This window comes from Limulus polyphemus, unplaced genomic scaffold (assembly GCF_000517525.1).
Source record: "Limulus polyphemus unplaced genomic scaffold, Limulus_polyphemus-2.1.2 Scaffold81, whole genome shotgun sequence".
Lineage (NCBI taxonomy): Eukaryota > Metazoa > Arthropoda > Merostomata > Xiphosura > Limulidae > Limulus > Limulus polyphemus.
This window is the reverse complement of record NW_013665691.1, coordinates 49729-73006: the sequence shown is the minus strand read 5'-3', so window position 1 is coordinate 73006 and position 23278 is coordinate 49729. Positions and strand designations below refer to the sequence as shown.

Below are 23278 nucleotides of genomic sequence, written 5' to 3'. Positions count from 1 at the left end.
CATAATTAAGTGTGAAAATGTTATTTCTCTTCATAAGAACATTTTGTCTTAAGAATAAGTTTTTTTGTCTATATAATGCTTTCTTAAAATAAGATGGGCAAAGTGTTTTGGAAGGGCACTTGAGAATAAAATAAATTGTATATATGATTGAAAATACATAGTCTTTTATAGCATTTTTCTCGTGTAGAAATGGTCCACAGAGCTGAAAAAGTCATGATCCAAAGGTCTGGATCAAAAAACACACTAAGAAATTCAAAGATTTCAATCATCTACATGACTTCTCAGTCAAAGGTTTCTTCATGAAATTGATTAGCTTATTAATTGTAATAAATGTACATTTTTCTTGTTTCCACTGTATACTTTCTTTCCAGGGTTCGAGAGCTAACTACAACAAAAATAGGTAGCCTTTTGCGCATAACCGGTCAAGTTGTCCGAACCCACCCTGTCCATCCAGAACTAGTTAGTGGAACATTCACTTGTCTTGACTGTCAGACAGTTATTAAAGATGTTATACAACAATTCAAATATACACAGGTATTTGGCTATTTTATTATATGGGCATCAATAGAAAAATAAACTATGGAATGGGGAAAAATATATGTACATCGTGTATATAGTGTGTCTGTAAATATATATATAAAGAATCCAAAAAGTTAAAACAATGTTACTAGCATGAAATTATGTTAAATCCTTTCTATTTTATGGAAAATAACATTATGTTCTGTTGATGGCTACAGATTTTCTTTGAATAAGTATAAAACTCGTAGAAAAGCCAATGTAAAATTTGTATCTGTTATAGGTGGTTCAAAAATGTCCTTTCTGAATTTCTTTATTCTACTAGGAACAAAGTACAAGCCAAAATTACTCATTCTAATTTTGGAACACTCCAGTTTTTAATATATTTTTTAGCTTGTAGAATCAATGTAAGTACTATTTTAATATATTTAGCAGATGTAATCATTGATTTAAGCAAGTCAAGATATTATGGAACAGTTTTATATAAATTAATTATATATGTATAGAACTTGTATTATTTGGTGTTGTGTTTATAGTTCAGCTTAAAGTATTACCCTGTCTTATATAAAAGTACTAATGTTTTCCACATAAGTAGTTTTAGAATAAGAATTTTATATGAAAACTTCTGGTTTGATTTCAGCCAACAATTTGTCGAAATCCAGTTTGCAGCAACCGTGCAAGGTTCATGTTGGATATAAACCATTCTAGATTTGTAGATTTCCAGAAAATTCGTATTCAAGAAACACAGGCAGAACTTCCTCGGGGCAGTATTCCAAGAAGGTATTTAAATCTTATAACCTATGATTTGATGTAAACATTTGAGAAATAAATAAAAAATTGCATATAACTAAATAACTAACTGCCTGTCAGTAAGTAATTTTAGTTTAAGAAGTGTGGAATTTTGATATATAACTTTTTTTATATATAAGTATACTGTTTCTGTACCTTTTTTCTTTTGATCACCTTTAAATCTAATGAAATGTTTATCACATGGGCTTATATTGAAAACACAGTACCTGTATAATGAGAAAATCTTGAACAGTCAGGTTACAGTCACTACTCTCATTATGCCTTGGTTCTCAGCCATATATATTTCTTTGTGCAGTTCATCTTCAGAGCAAAGTTTTTAGCTTTTTTTTCTTTATATATATATTTGTACCATTCATAGATACAATTAATACGGTTACAGACATCAGTAGTTTTACAGATAATTAATATGTACACAGGTGGGAAATAATAATATTTATATCTACCTTGTCATCACCTCCTGATGTCTCCCTGAAGCAGATAGTCTCTAATAGCACTGGCTCTTGGGCCAGTCTGGGGCTTTTTACATTGAAGAAATCTCTGTAAAAATTCCCGGTGAAGATTGTATTTACAACAAATTTGACTGTTGGAATTCCCAGCAGGAGATCCACTGCCATTTACAGCCATTCTATAGCATAATCTGACAAGTTCGTTTTCAGACGAACAGCAGAAGTTCACAAAGTTCACAAAACGCTTGTGCATTTGAAATTCTACAGGATGATCATCCACAATTCTAGGTAACAAGTCACAGTAAGTGTCATCTGGCACCATGAGAATGCGACGAATGCATTTACGCCATGCACAATAAAACTTTCGATTGTCTTATGATCAAAATCCCAAAGATTCGATCCATATGAACACATACAATATGTTCTAAACAGACTGTATCGCACATCATATGAACAGTGTGAAAATTTAGATAGTAACGAAATACATCTCTGGTACAATTCATTCACGCTTTTCTGAATGGAATTTACTCTGTAATTAAAGCCGATGTAATGACCAAGGTGTACAGCTGATTCGCTTAATGAAACCATCATGCCATAGAACAGTATAGGCTATTCTACATTGTTATTACTAACTGAAGTAGGACACCTGAATTTCAGAAACTGGCATTTCACTGGATTGAACTTAATGTTAAGGTCTTTGCCTATTTGTTCGTCAATTTCCAACATATTCAATAACCCAGTTCTCAACGGAGCTAAAAGGATAATGTCATCGCATAAGCGATCACTCCTGCAAATGTTCTGCCAATGCAGCAATCCTAACCACAGTTACGTAGCTCAGTAAGTAACATATCAGCATAGATCGAAAAAAGCACAGGTGATAGAATTCTGCCTTGCTTGACACTTTTGGACACAGATATCGAATCTGAAAGAATCTCTCCCCAGCGAAGCCGCACTGCCTGTCCTGTATGCATAAGTAACAGTACTCTACATGTTAAAGGGCATAAACCTTTCTCAAGTAATCGTTTAAACAGTTTGATATACTGAAGATGGTTAAAAGCCCGACTCACATGCAAAACATGGACATGTCATTATTTAAGTAATACTGAATTACTTCTTCTACAGCAAAAGTACACTGTGTAGTCGAAGATTTCTGCTTAAAACCAAATTGCAGATTGGTTGTAACCTGTGACTCAGCATTTATTTCTAATATCAAAAGCTCAAGAAGTTTACTTAATGGGCTGTTTAAGGCAATGGCCCTATAATTACCTGAGCCACTTGGTGATGTTCTCATACTTTTTGGAATAGGTATGATGTTCGATGCCAACATATCACCAGGGACGTAACTATGACACATCATCATTATAAACAAAATGGTTAAATGTGTGCTTAATACCAGTCCTCCATGTTTGATATGGTCGGTAGGAGATAATCAGTCACCGTCTCTCTTACCAGAGTTAAGGCAGGACACTGCATTAACAATTAGGTCAGTCATAACGAAGTGGCCGTGATAACACTGGTCACTGCAGCAGTGATGAAGAATTTGCTCATCCAGTTCCTATACCAAGGTGGCCATATCCTCTTCTTCGTATGAGACACAGTTATACAGACGCTCATACTTACGAGCAAATACATTGGCGATTTCTCTTTTGCTGGTAGCACCATCAGTGGTAGAAGGAACAGGTTCAGAAGTTTTGTTGCACTTCTTCATCTCCTTCCATAAGTCATGGTTCTCAGACTATAGCTGATCTGCTAGGGATTTGAAATGTTTTACCTTACGATGATACTTGAATCTCAGATGCGGTGTAGTGACGTGTGCAGGTACAAATTGTTCTATTGAGGATGAGTCAACCATAGAAAGGGAAATGACACTATGATCTGAAAAATAATGCACGTCATGACATATCACACCTTTAGGCTGACAATCCAACATGTTATTAGTGACAAAGAAATTATCAATATTTAACCTATCACCAAACACATTCTCAAATGTGTAATCAGATGCATGTTCACCAATGTATGATCTGGTCAGATATAACTCCTTGTCCTGTAGGAACCTTTCCAATGCTGACGTGTGAAGTGAGCTATGTTGGGTGAAGTCCGTGTTAAAGTCACCACATAGGACAATCCTGTCATATCCATTTATATGGCTTATACAGGAGATATCTCGTAATGCAGAAATATATTCATCCAGGTTACCAGTGGAATTGGTAGGCATATAAACATTCAGTGCGACAAATAACAGCTCACCCGAGGTTAACGACACTGTTACTCCACAAACACGATTGTTCAAGCACTCTATTTGTGTAATGACAAGTTGCAGAGATGATTGCCACAAGATGGCACATCCGCCATGTGGCCTCCCTACGAGCAAATGAGAGTCATTGATGGCTGATATACCATGCGAGGTAATCCCAGTGATGTTTTCTGTAAATACTGACAGTCGACTAGTTAACTGTAAGTGTTCTTGAAGAAAGATGAAGTCGTGGTTACGAGTCAGTTCACGAATATAGTCAATCTTTCCGGGCCAAAAGCTCTTACAGTTATATGAGGTAAAATTGAGAGACATTATTAACAAGAATACAATCAGACGGGACATGACTAAACTACTAGCAGTTACAGAGTCTTTGTCACGCTTTGGTTTGACAGGCAGGTAGTATCGTTTGACTTGTATACACCCACACCAAATTGGTTGATTCAGTGTATCGAAATCCTTTTTGGAAACAGTGAAACGAAAAGCTTGATAATGCTAGTCATCTGGTGAAACTTTCCGTAGATCTATTACGTAACAATTGTTATATTCTACAAAAGCACAGATATCCTCAACTTTCACTTCGTTAGAAACATTAGTGACGTATAAATCACTGTCGGGACATGGTCATCCAGTAAGAGTACCAATTACGACTTTTTTTTTGTTGTTCACAGCTGACATTTTACTGTTTACATTTCTCATAGTACACAAAGAATACTTTGATTCAAAGCAGGGACACTTTCTCAGTCATGTGTTTGCATAGTCAAATAAATTGCAAATTTTCTTTCATTTTAGGTTTCTCAAAATAATTAGGCAACTTCTAACAACTTCTTTAAAAAATAACTTGTATTATTTTTCATCTGTACTTGGTTCTTTCACATGTGTTTTATTATAATCAAACAATTCCCTGAGAAAAGTTTTAAAAACATTCTTATACAGTTTACTAAGACTGATTAATTATTGGAGCCTTCCTCCTAGTTTGAACTTAATTCACATTAAAGTCAAATTCCCATCTGTATCTACCCTTTAGATTAATTCCAAAATGTAATATCAAGAGAAATCATTTTTTTTTTATATCCTATAGATCATGACTTCTCTTTATTTCATTGTTTGTTACCTATTAATTGAGTCATCTTTTCATCATTCCATTGAATATGACCTTTCAACTGGACAAATGTTTCATTGCTAAACTTTTGATCAATTGAACTATCAGTGCACCTAAGACATGTCGAATCCTACGTAGACCCTCTTGCACCTGGAATTAATCATTAAGACTTCTGTATGTAGAGATTACTTATTGCACTGTGATTGGTTTCATTGAACTTATCACTTGTTTAACGTAGACGTGTTTCAGTCAACTTTTATTCTTTCTCTTAAAGGTTTTTTCGTTGTATGGAACCTAGAATTCCAGGATTTGTGCATATTTGTTCCACATATAGAGGAATTTATTTCATCAGTAAAATATTTCAAGAAATTGGTTCGTTATAATGTCATTTCATTCTCACCTACCTGAGTTTAATACCCAGTATAGGGTGGACTAGAGCAGTAGTTCCCATCCTTTTTCCAACTGAGAACCAGCTACTTCCGATCCCAAAATTTCATGAACCACTTCGTACAATATTAACTTTTCAAAGTACTTTTATATTACATGAAATAATATATTTCAATAACTATATTTTAAATCTTTTTTTTTTTTTGTAATGTCTTGCTTGCCAACTAAAATCTCCCAGTGTACCAACACTGGTCCAGGGACTGGTGGTTAGGAACCACTGAGCTAGAGTTTTGTCATATTGATTATGCTGTCCCCATCATAATTTCTGATAACACACACCATACACATGTCATTGATAAACTTCTAACATGGTGATCTCATGTTGTCTTTTCATACATGTATATCATAAAGTTACCACCTTGATTTCTAGGGAGGTGAATGCAGTGGTAGCTCAATAATCTCTGTTGAACTTTAATTTAACTACAGAATGGTCAGTGTTAATGTTGGTTATGATACGTACAGAGCATTGTACTGATGGATTACCACTGCCTACATGCTGACATGAGCAGTTACAATTTTTATTAATCTTAACTTTTTTGGTGGCTGTTACTTGTTATCTGGATGATGGAGAGGATGTGGGCTCAGTATACTTAAATTGTCAAAAAGCTTTTTTGAAAGCATTGCACAAAAGATTAACTAAAAAAATCTAATCAGTAGGAGTTGAGGAAAGACTAGTTAATTAGATTGTAGGGTTGTGAATGAGAGTAGGTAATGGGTTATTAAAGAAATCCAATCAGACTAGAATTTTGTCATGAGTGGAGTGCATCTGGGGTCAATGTTTGGACCTTTGTATTTTCTTATCTACGTTAATGATATTAATATGGGTGTAGTTAGTAATATATGCTGATGACATTAACTATATTTTGGATGTTGAGGTACTGCATGATGACTTGGATCAATTGGTAAGGTGGAGAAATATTAGCAAGTAACCTTTAATTATAATAAGTGCAAGGTAATGCATTTGGTTTATCATAGTTTATGTACTAAGTTTATATTGGATATTTAAAAAGTTATTTCTGCTGTTCTGATACCTGTGTTCAGGAAACCAGTAGACACCATGTTGTGAAACTTCATATGTAGACCAATTTGATCAAGAAGATGACATGGTTCACATTGCAGTAATTATTCTAAACTCCCTGAATATAATTTTGGATGATAGCTTTTATACCCAAAGGTAGCATGATGTCATCACAACACACCATATTACTGTTTACATTGTCTTCCACATGGTCAAATTAGTCTATGCACTGAGTTTCACAATGTTGTGTCCATCAGTTTCCAAATGCAATCATCCGAACAGTAAAATTAACTATTGAAGCACTCAGTAGATGGGAACCCACTCAGTAGAATGATTAAAAAAAGGATTTTGAAATAGTGGTGGAAACCACTCAAGACATTGCAGCAGTGCTCTGTTATTAATTACTAGTCAGAAGAGGTAATTACCTCGATACAAATCATTAGTTAGGCCTCAATTGGAATACTGTGTAGTTTTGATCTCCTTATCTTAGAAAGGATAATAGCTTATTGTAAAGGATTCAGAAGAGGGCTACTAGGACAATTCTGGGGATAAAAAGTTTATGTTATAGGGATAGGTTAAAAGCTTTTTAACTTTTTTCTCTTGAGAAGGGTAAGAGGTGATATTCTTGAAGTTTAAAAAATTGTGCAAGTGATTGGTATGATAAAAGCCTTTGGTTTCTGTTGCTGAATTCTCAAGACAATAGGACAAGAAAATACAAGTTTAAGATTTGGAAAAGACAATCTAGGATCCAGTTGTGACAATTTTTGACAGTGTATAAATAAATAGAACTAGTTTCCAACTAGGAAACCAAAACTTGTTAAATTTATATTTACTGTGTAAGCTTAGTTGCTATATTTTTGTTAAATCTAAAAACTTTTCTAATCTTTTACAAAGATAAATTGTTTTCAGGTTCTTATGTTATTTTTACAAAATATAAAGATGTCATTTGCCAGTATATTAACATTAATAATGAATACAATTGTAAGTTTGAACTTGTTTATTTTTCCCTTAAGTGTTGAGGTTATTTTGAGAGCAGAAGCAGTTGAAAAGGCTCAGGCTGGAGATCGATGTGACTTCACTGGAACATTAGTGGTTGTGCCTGACATTAGTCAGCTGGCAACACCAGGTAAAGAGAGATGTGAACTTTTATCTTTAAACTGTTTTTCTGATGAAAAATAAAATACATTTAATATTAGACCTGTTAAAGTATGATGTAGTAGTTTCCAGGAGTAGTTATAAAGAGAACACTTCTCAGTACCATTAGTGGTTGATGTAGGAATAGACATTTTATAATGCTTGGGGTTAAAGTACACATAGAACACTTGACAACACTGGTGGTTGAAGTCCAAATAAATCCCTGAAACACTGCTATGTAAAGTCCAGAGAGAACACACAACACTAGTGGTTATGGTATAAAGAGAATATACTTGACAATGGCACTGGCAGTTAAGGTACAAACAAAAAACTTGACAACAGCACTGGTGGTTAAGTTTCAAAGAGAACATTTGACAACACTGGTGGTTTAAACACTGAGGGAACACTTGGCAACAGTGGTAGTTAACTCTCTCAACACGGGGCTCAATTGATTTGACCGACCATGTGACCTCTCTGTACTTGTTTAAATTCTTTATAGATTTGATATTACTAACTTTTAATATAGTATATATATCCTCACAAAATTTGTCAGTCTTTCAGTAAACATTATAAGCCTTTCACATACAAGTCTTTCATAGTGGAGTATCTTTTTGAATAGTCCATGTGCAAAGTGATTTTCATGTTAAGATTAAAAATACTTTTCTTCATCTCAAAAATCTCAAATTTCATTTATATAATCTCTAAAACCTCCTAAATACATTTCAAATATTTGTTTTCAGTAAAACTTTATATTTTATCTGTTATTTTCTTTACCCTAACTCTATACGGGATCGGTCAATTTGACCGACCTCATAACCACAAAAATAAAATTTGAAATAAAACTAAATTAACTTTTTATTTCCTTCTAGAATGACTTCAAATTGTAACATGAAACTACATTCGTTTATCCTAAGTAGCTTTAAACTTGTAACAGTATACATCTATTTATAATTAAATTTTATTCTTTTGTTGCCCTTTGAACCACATCTAACTACTATTCACACCATTATAAGTTTTAAATCACTTGGGGAATGTGGAGCTCATGTTACTCTATTGAATTACATTACTCGCGAGCTGCTCGCATGAGTGCCTTGTGAAATTTTTTTTTATATTATTTATTTTTCCTAATCTAACCTAAAGAGATCCATATTTTTACATTTTAGTAACTTTTATAATAATAATTAATGAATAAACAAGAAATAAATTACTTACCCAAGTACTCTTTCTTTTTTTTTTTTGCTGTCGACTGTTGATGACACTTAACCGTACTTTTTTATACTAATGGTAGTAATTTATTAAATAATTTTTATTTAATTAAATAATGCAACAAAGAATATAGAATAATAACATGGAAAAAGCAGACAATTTCCTCTAACTATCACAATTTTTCTGGCTTTCTAACTATGCGACAAGAGCCATTACAAATTCATCCAATCTAATCATTATCTTTCCCGTGGGAATGAAACTTGTACTAACAGAGAAATTGACAATTCTCTGTTCAGAAAACAACGTAATATAATCTCTCATTTGATAGATCAAAACCTTGGGTTTCTATTGGTTATAGATAATATAGAATTAAACATAAGAAAGAACTACTAACAAATCCTGAAAGAGAAGATGTGACAGATGGATGTGGCAAGAGGGGTCTGATTTTCTATTTGATGGCTATGTAACCAAACAAAATTGAAAGTTATAAAAAATATTTGTTGTCAAAGCAATGAAGATTTTATAATGAGTAATATACATTTAATTTCGTACTTATTGGAGGGGTGGTGAATAAAATAGAGAATAGGAGATGCTTAGAGAAAATCTGTCACACTAGGGAAAATTCAGGATTTTTTTAAATATTGCCTTATAAAATTAAGAAGTTAAAACTTGTATACTATTAAAATATGGATTATTAGCTAAGATTTTATGCTATACTAATTGGTATAACATAAGTAAAAAGTGGTTTAATAAAATTTTAAATGTAAATCACTAAAACCTCATGATATACACAGTAAATGATGCCCGGGTATATAGGGCTAGGGTACAAAGAAAACACTTGTCAACATTGGTGGCTAAGGTACAAAGAGAATACTTGACAACAACACTGATAGTTAAATTACAAAGGGAACACTCATTTTGTCTTGTAACATAAGTTATGTTTTATTTTGTCTTTGGAAATTAGTTTAGACTATAAAAATGAATTATAAGTTTAAGAGTGTGCTGCTAATCAGCATTATTAGGTTTGTAAGCCCAATTTACATCTAAAAACATAGTAAGATCTAACAACAATATATACATTTGGAAATGATCTGCCCAGTTTTAATGTTCATAATTTTACATAAACTTTATAATTATCAATGTGTATGTAATGTTAGATTTAAGTCATTTTGACTATTAGGTTTGCAGTTTAGATGCAACCTTGAAAATGTCAGTGCAGCTACCACATATACTGTAATATAACAATAGATATGGAGTAATAGAACAAAACAGATTATAATTTTAATCAATTTCAATTTTTCAATCTGAACAATGACTCGATTAATCAGATCTCAAATAATTATACTTATCTTAGTAAAACAACTGCCCTTTTCTACAGCTTTCCAATCCTGTAATGTATACCTGCATTTTCTTCTATGTTGAGAAACAATATAGAAAAAAAATTTTAATGAAATTATCATATGTGGAAGTGACATACATTTAATATATCACTAATTTTTAAGTTTAATAAAATAATAACTTATCTTTCTATTAGCATAAAGAATTATCTTACTGTGATTTTTTAAAATATTTAGTCCAAAAGGCATTTTCTATAGAGATATTGTTGTATTGATTATCAGCACCTTATGAAAGTAATTTTCATACCAGAGCTTATATTCAATATAAAAGTTAAAACAATAAAGACGTAGCTTTCATAAATACTGAATCTTATTGCTTTCAGTAAATATATTTATGTGAACTGATAAACATATCCCAATTCTAGGTGTTCGCACAGAAAGCAGTGTACGACATAAAGGGATGGAAGGATTTGAAACAGAAGGAGTTAGAGGTTTGAAAGCTTTGGGAGTAAGAGACCTGTCTTACAGACTTGCATTTCTAGCATGTGCTGTCACTCCTACAAATCTAAAGGTAAGTATTAGTTAGAGACATCACAAAATATATAAAGAAGCCATATAAGAAAATAATAACACAATTCAATCTTTGGTGGTTTCCTTCAGAGATACAAAAGACAGAAGAATTGAACTTTGAAAAGTATTATTATAGTCAGAATAAATGAACCAGTACTATGTTGTTGTTGTTTTTTATTCTTTTATTTTAAAACTACCAAATTTTCCAATTTTCAGCAGAATCCCATCAAATTCCTAATTTAAAAGCCCAACAGCACATTTTAAAAAATGGCATAAAAGGTCCTGTTGTTCTTTTTTGGGGAAACAAATGTTTTTTATATAGAGTGTACACAGGTTGGGTACATTATATTACAATGATTTTGCAACCTCAATATGTTGGTACAGTCCACATTGCCCTGTCTGCTCATGCTCTGTTTGATGACTGTAAATCTTGACAATAATCCTGCTACATTGCAAAAGTCTCTGACATAAGGCTGTCATGTCCAAAGTGCACCACTATTTTTTGTGTGGTTTCCATAATGCAACTTGTATATGAGAGTAACAGTTTCCCATAGCCAATATCAAGTTGGATTGCACAAAGAACCATAGTGTTATCTGGCAGTTTGACTAGTATGTATGCATATGGTGTAGCATGAACACCCATTTCATTCTTCAGTTGCTTGATGCATGCAATGGTTGAATGGAAGATTTGACTTGATGCCTTATCTTGATGAAACCATATCCTGTTAGCCTTGTTTCTATAAAAGTCAGTATTTCTGTATTGTACAAAGGGTCTAGAACAGGGTTTCCCAACCTTTTTGCTCTTTTGGAGCACTTGTTAATGGAAAACATTATTTGCGGAGCAATATCATCTGTAAACCTTATGGATTAGGAAAAGTAAAAAACAAATGCATAAAAACAATGACCTTTATTGAATAATTTCAAATAAAAGACAAAAAAGAAATATTTTTGGCACAATTTAGTGGCTCACTTGCGGTTGCTTCATACTGCAAATTGTTTCAATATCTGGAGTTATTGATGTTATCTGTAAACGAAGATCATTTTCTATGTTCAATCTATTTTTAAATTTGGTTTTGGTAGCAGCATATAACGAAAAAGATTTTTCACAAAGGTACGTTGTTGGGAAACACATCAAAAACTTCAATATATTGATTGTGATTTCTCCGTATTCTGTATTATCTTAATCCAAAAAAACCAGCAATTTCCTTTACTTGAAAGAAAGTTAATAATGTAGTGTCAGTGGAAATTTCTGTAAGTTGCTCTTTTTCTTTTAAAGACAATCATCTGTATTCACAGAATCAGTGAAGGGATTTTGAATCCAAATGAACTTTTCGACATGTGAAGGAAAGTATTCAACAATGGTTGCTCTCATATCAGATAAATGTTGCACGACAGAATCTTTTACGTCTTTATCCAGGGAAATTCCATTAACAAGTAAAAATTCACGAAGATTATCAAAGCAATCATAATTTTCCACCAAAACGCACACACTCCAAAGTTTTAGCTTGTGCTGAAGTGCATTAATCCTACTCTGAGCTTTGAAATATTTTACATTTTTGCCCTGCAATGCAACGTTTATTTCATTCAGATATGAGAATATATCTGAAAGGTAAGCCAATCCCTGCAACCAACATGTATCACTTAATTTGTAAGAAAGCTCAAATGGATGTTGAGACAAAAAAAACGTAATCTCCTCACGCAACTCGTACAATCTAGCTAAAACTCTGCCTCGAGACAGCCAACGAACCCCAGTATGCAGCAATAAAGTTGTATGGATGCTTCCCATATCATTACACAATAAATAAACATTTTTTGAATAAAGTGGTCTTGATTTTATGAAATTAATTATTTTAGTTACATCACTAATTACTTCTTTCAAATTTAAGGGCATGCGCTCGATGGCAAGTGCATGCCGATGCAGAAAGCAATGGATATTTTCAATTTCCGGGTTTTCTTTCTTCATGTGTGCTACAGCTCCTGAAATTTTTTCTATCATAGCAGCAGCTCCATTAGTGCAAATACTTGAACATTGTTTCCATGAAATTCTATGGTCTTTCATTAAAAAAATCAACCAACTTAAATATTGTTTCCACCATTGTGTGTGTAACTAAAGGCTTTTACAGTAAAATATCTTCTTCAATACGAGATTCGTGCTTATAATGAACGAACACTAGTAAAATGGCCAAGCCTGTAACATCAGTGGATTCATCCATTTGGAGAGAAAAAGTTGGACTCGGCTCTACTCGCCTTATTAATTCATTTTCGCAAAATGCTGACATGTCTTCAATACGCCTAGAAACTGTATTATTTGAAAGAGGCACACAATTAATGTTTTGAAGGTATTTTTCATCCGTCATACATTCCACAAACTTTTTGACACAAGGCTTGATTCAATTTTTAGCTATGGTATGGGATTCACCTTCTTTAGCTATACGGTAATTAATGCAATATGAAGTAATAAGAGCACTTTTGTTATCTTTAGAAATAAATGAATGAAAATTAGTTTTCTTTCGTCTATTTGTAAGCACTTCCTTATAAAATATTCACTGCTTTTATTTTTCAAGTGAGAATGATTGGTATCTAAATGTCATTTGAGTTTTACAGGAAATAGACTACTATTATTCAGCACCTTTCCACATTCAACACAAAGTCTGCTTAATCCTTCCTTATCACCAGTCCATGTAAGACCATGGTTTAGAAAGCTATCGTCATATTTTCTTTTTACTCTTTTTATGACACTTTTATTACGTGTTCTTGGTGCTTTGTCACATGGCAATGATGTCGACGAACTCGGCATACTTTCCTCATCTTTCCCACCGAGGCCTACTTTGTCAGAACTTCCAGAAACAACGCTGCATTCACTAGACTTGTTACAAGTTTTTAGCCATTTACCCATTTTATGGGTGAAATCAATCAATTTTATATTTGGAATTCTGGCACTGTTCAACAAATAAAATAAATGAAATGCAAGGTGGACAAAGATTTCCCAAAATAATAAACTGGACAAATAGGTAGGTAAATCCGTCCGGAATTACGATGTCAACAGTACTGGAGATTTGCAGCTAATAGGCAACTCTTGTTCCATGGCTCAGGCAGTTGATAGTCTGCACAGCAGGGTTGCCAATTTGGTTTATTTACATCTAGTGGCAATTTTTTTCATAACTAACCCATTATAGGGATTTAGTCTATACATATTTTCATTTTAGCTAATAAAAATTTTAAAATTAATATGTAAATATAGGAATTTTTCAAAATTTAGCTACAAGGTATAAATAAAAGTTGGCAACACTGACATACAGGCTTTCATGTGCATATGCAGAAAAAAAAAACAAGAAAAAAGTTACAATTGACGGTATAAATAAGTAAAAATAAATTAGAATTTCAAATACAGCTATAATTAGAGGATAATTAGTACAATAAACTTTCTCACTGATTATTTGAGTCATTTCTATGATGCTATTTTTTCAGTACATTTCATTTCTCATAATAATGAAGAAAGTTTCAATATACATTGCAGAGCATTAAAATTTGCTCTGCGGAGCATGGGTTGGGAAACCATGGTCTAGAACATTGGTCTGATAGTAAGCACAGTTCACCTTGACCTTTGTATTTACTCTTCTGATTCCTAACTTGCCTTTGACACAGTATCCAGCAGTTGTTATAGATCACCTTTGAAAAGTTTTGTGGAATATTTTTCACCAATGAACAGTAGAAAATGGCATGAGACTTGTTGCAATTTTTAAGATGCATATATGCTTTGTTGAGGATCACCACATGCTGCTATTTTTACCCAGGTAAGCACTGTTCGAACAGTTCTCTACAGTTAGTCTTCCTTTCCTTAATATATCGAGGAAACAACTTGTGCACATGTGACTTCTTTAGGTTTTCTAGGTGGAGATCCTTTTTGGTTATGTTGTATTCTGTTGTTTTAGAAATGTGATTTTGCCACTGACCTTTGTTGTTTTGGACATGTGATTTTGCCACTGACCTTTGTTGTTTTGGACATGTGATTTTTGCCGTTGACCTCTGTGTTCATGGATTCTCACTTATTACAAGACCCAGCAATTTCCTTACCATGGCTGGGGTGCAAGTTGTTGCAGTCTCTTTCTGGATGGTTTTGATTCCTCAAGTTGATCCATATTCCTTTGTTTTCCAATGCCATTAAGTATAAAGTATATTCCATCTTGGAAATTCTAATTGCCTAATTTGACCACTTCTTTCTGAATGTATGAATCTTTTACTTCAGAAAGGGCTGTTACATACATTATCCAAATGTGATCAATTTTAAGTAGAGTCGCACAAACTGTGAAACACAAAATAATAACAAAATGTTGTTCAGATACATGCTGTTCTACCTTGACTTTAAATCAGCTGTTGTCACGTGACTTGCTGACTAGCATATTCAAAATTGTTTAATATAACATACTTGAACCTCTGTATGTAAAAAAGATAATATACACACATACATCACAGCTGTTTTTACAGTCACACTTATCTGACATAATCATCAGAAAAACTTGGTTTTTGTGTAAATTGGCTAGCTTTGGCATACTTATCTTAACAATTGCAACTTTGTTTGGTATTTCTCATATCCTTCTGTCTTCAACTATGTATTTATAATAGGTTTTTTTATGCATTTTGAAATATTTTAGTATAATCCCAAAGTTTCATTATAAGACTCATTCAACATTAATGGCTAATCTGAAATATTGATGCATTAAGGACTAAACCTATCTTAACAACTTTCACTGTTTTGAACAACAAAATCACTATTATTTTTCTGTAAATGTATTTATAGGAGAATTTTCAAGACAAGAAAATAAAAGTGTTTAGTATTAGGGTATTATTGTTTTGTATTGATCTTATTCATGTAAAGAATTTAGCAGTATATATATGTTCATATTTGAAGCATTATAATAGTATTAAAGCATTGAACTTTCTTGCTATTGGCTTGATTGAATCGGCCGAGTCCATGACCCCAAATTCATCTTTAGTAGGGGTGATATTCTCCAAAAAAAAAAAGTAGAGGTACTCAACTGGATGGAGTGGATCTGTTTTTGAAAAAGAAAAAAAATCTACATGTAAGCATAAAAAATTACAAAGCAGCTCAAATAAGTCCTGGTACTTTAGTTTCCAAACTATAACTTTTAATATGTTTTGTATATCTTCACTAAATATCACAAGCTTTCAGTAAACATTACAAGTATTTTGTAGACAAAAAATCAGAATTTTAAATGAAGTATCTTTATTGAAAATTTCTCCATGAATATGTATGGAGTCGAAGTGTTGACTGCTCCAAGTGATTTTCACGTTAAGGTAAAAAAAAAAAAATACTATTATTCATCTGAAAATTGTCAAATCTCTAAAATCTCCTAAATAAATATCAAATATGTTTTTTCAGTAAAACTTCAGTTATTTTCTCTACTCTTAACTCTATGCATATTTGGTTCATTTGACCGACCTCATAACCACCATAAAGAAAACATGAAAAAAATCTAAATATACCTTTATTTCTTTATAAAATGACTGTAAATTGTAAGGACACTAGACTTGTTTATTGTATATAGCTTAAAGCTCGTAACAGTATACATCTGTTTCTACTTAAATATTATTGTTTTATTGCCTTTTGAACTGTATATAACTAATAATCCTGTCACACATGTTGTAAATCACTTGATGAATGTGTAACTTACCTAATTGCATTGAAGTACATAATGGACAAGCTGCTTGTGAACATACCTTGTGAAGAATATTTTTTTTTATTTATCTTACCTAATCTAACCTAGTAGGTTTCTAATTTTTACATTTTAGTTACTTGTATAATAATAAATAAAGAATATAAATGAAAAACAAGAAATATTGTACTTACCTGGGTCTTCTTTTTCTTTGCTGTCAACTGTCGATGAAACTTAAGCCTACTTTTTTATACTAATGGTACTAATACACTAAAAAATTTTTTATTTAATTAAATATTGTACCTAAGAACACAGAATAATAACATGTAAAAGTGCAGATAATTCATAATGTTTCTGGCTTTTTAACTATGTAATAAGAGCCGTTAAACATTCAGCTAAACTCTGATGTGTTTCCCATTGGAATAAAGTTTGAATAATTGGAAGTGAAATAGTCAATTCTCTGTATCAGACATAAGAAACACTAGAAAAATGAAAAAATTAAGAAATTTTCTATAGGGCCAAAGATTTCAGTTAGTGTTTTTGTTATTTAAGGTTTAGTAGTGGTTTTATTATTTGTTAAAATTTCTTGATGACAATCTTTATTTTACATGTTTTTATTGCTGTTGTTGGCTTTTTCTTTGCTTCATAGTTTTCATTCTGTACTTCCTTTGTTACAGCCAATCATGTATTAGTCTCACCCCAATTTTACAAGTGAGGTAGGAGGGGAGAACTGGTGTGTGTGTTTTGTTTTTTGAACTACTCTGTTGGTTTTGCATCTATTGCTTTGTCAATTTATCTGCAACTATAAGATAGATTAAATATTTGTTACTATCTTTGAAGTAATTTTTAAACATTTGGAGTTACTTGGATTTTATAGTATCATAGCTTATGATGAGATTAATAGAAAAAATATTTTCAGTTTGGAGGAATTGATTTTCATCCTGAAGAAATAAGTGCAGAATCTGTGAAGAAGCAAATGACTCCTCAAGAGTGGGAGAAAGTCTACAACATGAGTAGAGACAAAAATCTGTATCACAATCTCACCTCTAGCCTGTTTCCTACTGTTCATGGTATGTTGAATTAACATGAGTTTATACTTTTATCTTTTTTTTATTGATAAACTGTTATAAAAAGTGGAATCTTTCTTATTTCAGTAACATTTATTTTCCTCTTTTTGGTTTCTGAAACATCTGATGTACAAAATATGAACTTAGGTATTATGTACGTCTTAACATTTTTGGGCACTTGTGAAATGAAACTGGCATGTGATAATGAATTTCAATAATTATTTGTGAAATGTCCACATTATAGTAATTAATTAGTGTCATTTTTTTTCTATGGAAACAAAATTTGAAATCTGAAAGAAAGGCTATGAAATATAGTATTTTCCTGCTATGATTAGCTGTAATCTGTGTGTGCCTTGCAAATGAAATTTTAGCAAAAACTTGCCATGAAAAATTCCTGAATGCTTTGAATGTTTGACACAAATTTACTGACTGCAAATGTCTGTATAAGTCCTGTAATGTACATTATAATTCTTAATATTCTTTGTTTATTAAATAATTTTACATATGCCTAAAAACTTACAATAACAATTCTTTTTTAGAGGGAAAAATGATGTGTTTATACTTTCATTTAAAGCTTTAAATTAAAAACCAAAAAAATGGAATATTATTTTTGAGACAGAGTTCCATAAATATAACCATGATAAATTTGTTTTTTAAACATTGGTTTGTTTTATTTTATATTTGAGAAAAACAATGAATAGTTTTTAAAAAAGACATTTTAGAATATTATTATGTAAATAAAATAAGTACATTAAATTGTTATATTTATAATGAGGAATTTTTGAAACTATACATGCTCTTAAAATCAAGATTGAAAATGTCTCTTAAACTCAAATATTTTATATGTACCATAATTATAAACAGTTGTATGTAGGAATAACAATAATACTAGTGAGGTAAAAAATTGACTTTGAAGTTAGTAGTTTTATCTTTTATTTGACTGTTGTATCTAATTTATTAGTGAATGTAATGTCCTTTAGTAATTCTTTTAAACATGTTATTTTGTATTTTTAATACTTTGTTTTACCACTAGTTAAAATTATTAAAATGACAGGAACTAATCTGCAGTAAAGACACAATAAAATATTCTGATGTTTCTTTGTTCTTATATTTCAAGGGAATGATGAAGTAAAGCGAGGTGTTTTGTTGATGCTGTTTGGAGGTGTACCTAAAAGCACTGTGGAGGGAACATCTCTAAGAGGTGACATTAATGTTTGTATAGTAGGAGACCCAAGTACTGCTAAGAGCCAGTTTCTCAAGTAAGCTTCTTCAAATTGTTAAATACTTGAAGATTTTACTATATTATTTTTGAACTTTATGCATATTCTCTGGTTTGACTTAAATTACTAGTTTGTGTTTTACTATCAAGTTCTTTCCTGTTCTTATACAGTTATATAATTATGAATGTGGTATAACATGTACTTAAATAGTTTTCTTCAGATATTTAATGATTGTATATACATTGCCATGCATAAAATTTTTTGGTTATTGTATCACTTATGAATTTACTTTGCTTTATTAAATGAGATGAAAAGATAGCATTTGTATGTTAATATGATGTCTAATGGTAATGAAAATTCTCTCTCCATATCAATTATGAAGTTAGAATGAACTTTGTGATTTTTTGTTGTTTTTATCAACTCATACTAGAAAGAATGCTATTTACATTTTTATCCTCTTTTAGAAAAAAAAATTGCAGGTAACTCTCTTGATACTGGCTCGATAATTTTGACAAACTTTTAATAAACATTAAAGGTCTTGTACACAAAAAACCTTATTTTAAGTATTTATATTTGTCTATGAATATATGGAGTCACAGTGATGACTAGTCTGACTGCAAAATGATTTTTATTTTAAGATTAAAAATAATTCTTTTCATCTTACATTTTTCAAATTTATTTTGAATAACCTCTAAAGCTCTTAAATGAATCTCTAAAGTTTTCAGTAAAACTTTATATTTAACCTATTATTTTCTCTATCTTAACTCTATTTGACCAACCTTGTAACTCCCACAAAAAGTATGAAATAAATCTAAATTGTAATTTATTTATTTCTAGAATGGCTCCAGATTGTAACAGAAAATGACAGTTATTTATCCTAAACAGCTTAAGAAGCATGACAGTTTACATCTGTTTCTATTTAATTTTATTGTTTTATTATCTTTTCAACTGTATCTAACAAATAATCCCACTATACAAGCTGTGATTCACAATTATTTGCAAGCATACTTTATGGAGAATTTATTATAACAACAGATAAATATACTTAGAAAACAAGAAATTTAATTTGTATCTTTGTCCTCTTGTTTGTTTTGCAGTCGGACCCACCAATGAAACTTGTCTAGTTTTTTCTAATGATGATACTAGTACATTAAATAATTTTTTATATCAAATATGCACTTAAGAACAAAAAAATAATAGCAAGCACAAAGCAAACAATGTCCTGTAACTGTTTTAATTTACCTGGTTTTCTAAATAAGGTGTAAGTGCCTTAAAATTATTCCCTTAGCTACTTGATCTGAACTTACCGATAGCAACTTTCAATCTGTAAGTAAAATAATTAAAAATCTCTACTCAGAACAACATAGCATTATATGTCATTTGGTAAATTAAAACTTTGTCTTTCCATTAGTTGTAAATGATGTAATATAAAACATCAGAGAGAATTGTTGACAATTTGTGAAAAAGAGTATGTGATAGATAGGAATAGCAAGTGGAGCTGACTTTCTAGTTTATATCTCAATAAACAAAGAAGTTTGAAGGTTATAAAAATTAGACTATGTGTTAGTAATGTCTGTACTATAATGAGCAATTTATGTTAACTCTTTCAGCATGGGCTCGGTCCCTGGGACTGACCTCATAACCATTTTGTGCTTGTTATACTTTTCAGGCTATAACTTTTAAATTAGTAAGTGAATGTTAACGAAATTTGGCACATTATCAGTAAACATTATAAGGCTTTCATATGCAAAATATACATTTTTTATCAAGTCTTAAAGTTTGTAGAGCAATGTTTTTCTCATGCCTTTTTTTTTCTTTTCGCATGTTACCTATCCAACATGCAAAGTAATTTTCATTTTAAGATTAAAAAATACTTTTATGCATCAGAAAACTTTCAGATTTCACATGCAAAATCTTTATAATGTCCAGAAAGTTATCAAACATTTCTTAAGAAGAAACATTATACTTTATCTCTTATTTTCAGTAATGAATCTCTGTATTGGTTTGGTAGATTTGACCGATCTCGAACCACCATAAAATATTTAGAAATAAATATAACTTATGCCTTTTTCATTCTAGAATGAACACAAATTATACCACAAGAACCTAAATGTTTAGACTAAATAGCTTAAATCTTGTAACATTATACATTTATATATATTTATTATTTTTATTATATTGACCTTTCAGCCGTGCCTGGCTAACAATACAGAAGTTACACTGTGTTTGATTTATTTCATGAGCAATATCTTAGCAAATAGAAAAGATAAGACATTCTTATTGCATATTCTAGTGTGTCAATATCTGTAATTTGAGTTTCTAATTCATACAAGTCTATAGACTTAGTATTTTGATTTTACAAACATCTAATTTTAACCAGTGCTGCATTCAACATACCACGTGACACACAAAAATTGACATTTATCTGTGTTTTTTAATATTTACTTTTAAATTAAGAAATTGAGTAATGTATAGTACTAAAATTTCAATTATAATCTACAGTTTCATACCAAACTTATTGACATAAATTCATGAAATAGTGGTTCAATAAAATTTTGAATGCAAGTCAACAAACAAGATGATATTGCCTTTTGCCTGTGACCCGTTTCGAAAGGGTTAAATTGTTGACATCAGAGAGAGAGGTGATGAAAAAAAATTAAAAAATGTGCAATTCTGATACAGTCTTACCTCTCTCACACAAAGCTATCTTGATCTTTTTTCTGCCCTCTAAGTATTGCTGAAAAGTTTTTCACGCTCGGCGCACCAGTCTATATATCCCACCAGTTTTACACCACTATTGAACATGTACATAGCATATGACTACTCTTCACCGATAGTATTGTGCCACCTATATATGGGTAGCTACCTTTTTCTGCTGTTCCCACTCAGTCCTAACTTTCTTGATTGGCACAGCATTGTTTAGAAGTGTGTCTTTTCACACCTGTTTATGATTGTGCTCCTTTGCAATTTCAAACGTTTTGTAACAGTTTAATTTTACTGTGTTTGCATTAAACTGTTTCAACATATTTTTTTTATTTTTGCATATGTTTCTTGTTAATATATATTCGTGATTCAATGTATTGGCTATGGAAATTCCTGTTACAGTTGAGAACACTACTGCTACAACTTCCAGTTATTGGGTTCAACTTTATCTGCAGAGAAGGTACATGCCTTAATTCAAAGGGAGCTAGATTCAAATGTTTGGCTGGCAATTTCTACTTTTCAACTTAACGATGTTTCTAAAGAAGAATATAATCAAGAAAAAGATAATTTAGACTCTCTTGTAGCACCTTCTTATTTTGGTCTGTCACACACTACACCTCTTCAGGAGTTTTTCCTTTCCATTTTTTTTTTTCTACAGCTAGTACATCAGGTTGTTAGTTGACACGTATTTTGGTTTTGCTGTATGTTCAAGACATCAGTGATTTGTTAGTTTTATTTTTCCTGCTTCAGTTGCCGTGCCACCACATCTTTCACTTTGGTGAAGGTTTGTTCTTCTCCTCCTTTCTTCATATTGTTCCTGTTCTCCCAGTGGTTCTGTGGTAAGTTTTTTTGGCTTGCACACTTCAATCATAGTGGATATACCTGTGGTAGGCGTGGCTCAGATCTCCTTTATGTGGCTTTGTCCTTCTTGACACACGGGAGATTAAGTATTTCATGTCATCAGTGCTTGAACTTTGGTAAGTTAAATATTTATGTGTCCTTTGTTGTTTAAGTTAATTTAGATGAATCATAAGTTAGATATTGTTTATTGCTTTGTTTATCTAAGTAATCTTAGGCATTTTGCATGTTTATTAATATTATATACCTTGTAGACTGTAAATTTTGAGGGTTTGTCAATTCGATATTAATAAGTACTTTAGGTATGTTTAGGTAGTTTGTAAGTTACATATCATTACTAGTAGTCACATCTAATTCATTGTTCTACCTGTCTAATTATTTTCAGTTTTGGCCTTACTTATCTGTCCTTTGTCATCTAAGTTTAATTGTAATTAGATATTGATTATTACTTTGTTTTCCTGGTAATTTTTGTCAACTTGCACATTCATTATTATTATGTACTTTGTGAACTAAGTAAATTTAGATGATCTGTCAGTTCGATATTTATAAGTACTTTGTTATCTAGGTATGTTTAGATAGTTTGTACATTACATATCATTACAACTAGTAACATCTGAATCATTGTTCTATCTGCATAATTTTTTTTTCCATCATTGTTAACTATGTGCCCTATAATCCTCATTTTCATGCAGGACTTAAATTTTCTTTTTTGTTTAGCTTTGCTACATTGCTGATGTGTTTATTTCCTTCCCATTTGTGGGGTTGAGCTTTGCTTCAGTTTTTTTTCCTATATTCTTGATAATAGAAACCAAATTTTCTCCTCGTAATCTACAATTTGATGGTTTCGCCCCACAGTGCCCACATCATTAATACTTATTTATTGCTCAAAATCTAGTGTTCCAGTTCAGGGCCCTACCA

General features: G+C 31.6%; 1 protein-coding gene across 2 annotated transcripts in view; it reads left to right on the top strand.

Moving 5' to 3' along the window:
• Window positions 1-23278, top strand: part of LOC106467513 (zygotic DNA replication licensing factor mcm6-B-like) — a 53538-nt gene that overhangs the window by 7377 nt on the left and 22883 nt on the right. The window contains exons 4-9 of one of the 2 annotated variants that reach the window (XM_013927875.2): window positions 372-534; window positions 1157-1296; window positions 7604-7716; window positions 10693-10838; window positions 17432-17582; window positions 18697-18838. In XM_013927875.2, the coding sequence (XP_013783329.1) occupies window positions 372-534; window positions 1157-1296; window positions 7604-7716; window positions 10693-10838; window positions 17432-17582; window positions 18697-18838 (855 nt within the window). The remainder of the gene's footprint in view (window positions 1-371; window positions 535-1156; window positions 1297-7603; window positions 7717-10692; window positions 10839-17431; window positions 17583-18696; window positions 18839-23278) is intronic. The other variant, XM_022396403.1, reaches the window with a different exon arrangement.